The 1,407-nt window shown below is 44.8% G+C and overlaps 1 protein-coding gene across 1 annotated transcript; it reads right to left on the reverse strand.

Annotated features, from left to right (window-relative positions):
• Nucleotides 1-29: 29 nt before the first annotated feature.
• LOC115307431 (E3 ubiquitin-protein ligase UHRF1-like) lies at nt 30-1,401 on the reverse strand. Its single transcript, XM_029959478.1, has 4 exons — nt 1,288-1,401; nt 806-917; nt 520-677; nt 30-196 (listed from the first exon to the last, which is right to left on the reverse strand). The coding sequence occupies exons 1-4, from the start codon at nt 1,312-1,314 to the stop codon at nt 74-76; spliced, it is 420 nt and encodes a 139-aa protein (XP_029815338.1). The 5' UTR covers nt 1,315-1,401; the 3' UTR covers nt 30-73.
• Between the last annotated feature and the right edge of the window lie 6 nt (nt 1,402-1,407).

Genomic DNA, 1,407 nt, shown 5'->3' on the forward strand with positions numbered 1-1,407 from the left:
ATGCTAAAGGACTAATTCCTGGCAGAAATCCCAAAGGAACCAAGCCCTGGCCAGGTCTGTCTCCAGGCTGAGCTCAGCAGGGCCCAGGGTCCCTCACCTTGCACACGTTGTGTTGGCAGACGGTCGTGACGGGCCGGAACACGACCTCCTGACAGCAGATACACAGGAAGGCCTCTTCCACTTTGTTTAGGAATTTCTGGAAAGGCAACATCGGAATCAACTTATTGCCACTACCCTCTGAAACCCAGAACCCCCCCCCCATGTTAAAGGTAAGGGATTATTTCGGTCATGGAAAGTTTTCCCATAAATCTCGAAGTGTAAAAACGGTCCCATTAAACGTGCTGGGGATGTCCCCACTAAAATAAAACCACTGCAGGTCTGAGGCTGTTTCTTTGATGCAGCCAAGGTTTGTATCCAGGGACAGCACAGCTACAGTCATCCCTTTATTTCTGGGGATAAAGTCCCTTTATTTCTGGGGATAAAGTCCCTTTATTTCTAGGGATAAAAAGCAGGATATACCGGTCCATCTTTGAGAGCCTCTAGTACTTCATTCCACAGTTTTTCATTGGCTTCATCACTTTTTATAAGAGATTTCTGCTGGGCTGTCAGCTTGTATGGCTCAACTTTAGTTTTCTTTGGGGTCCCTGCTGGAGAAGTGACAGGTTTTTCCTCCCCACCTGAAAGCAAACACAGTGATTTTTTTTTTCAACAACCAAATAAAAAAAACCACCAGAAAAGAGTCATTAAGTAAAATGCACAAAAAAACCTACAAGGCTTTCTATATCCACTTGCCTACTCCACAAACCTGCTGATTTCCTTTTCCTCTTTCCTTTCCCCGGGGTATCGAACTCATCCTCTCCACTATTTTCTTTTTCCTTATCTTTATTTGCAACAGCTTCCAAATATCCTTCAGGATACTACAAGGAAAGAAAACAAAGAGCATCCAATGCAGACACACCAGTTCAGACTTAACAGACCAATACAGGTCCAAGGCTGACCTCTGGAGAACTGCTCCAGGGGGCAGTTTTAATCTATTTTAAGCAACACATCCCTGCTCTTGTTGAAGCACTTATGCAGACTATGGAAATTTTGTACCAAAAAAAGTGAGGTTTTGCCCTTTCAGCCTCCTGATGTATAAAGAAAAAAAAAATCTCACAGGTATGGAAGAATTTGTGCCCCCCCTCAGCCTGAATTGTCACGTAAGGATCATCCTCAATAAGAGCATGGAGCAGAAAAATTCCTCCTATCCATCAAGTTCAGTGTCCAGGTGATGTGCCAAGGGAGTACCTGCATTGTTAGGCCAAGCTTTTTCATCCTGTCCTTTCCCTCCTTGGTCCAAGGAGCAGGTTCTTCATCGTCCCTCCTGAGCAGGTAACGCCACACCAAAAATCCAGATTTCCCTGTCTC

The sequence above is a fragment of the Manacus vitellinus genome, unplaced genomic scaffold (genome assembly GCF_001715985.3).
Source record: "Manacus vitellinus isolate BGI_N305 unplaced genomic scaffold, ASM171598v3 scaffold_2070_pilon, whole genome shotgun sequence".
NCBI classification, from domain to species: Eukaryota; Metazoa; Chordata; class Aves; order Passeriformes; family Pipridae; genus Manacus; species Manacus vitellinus.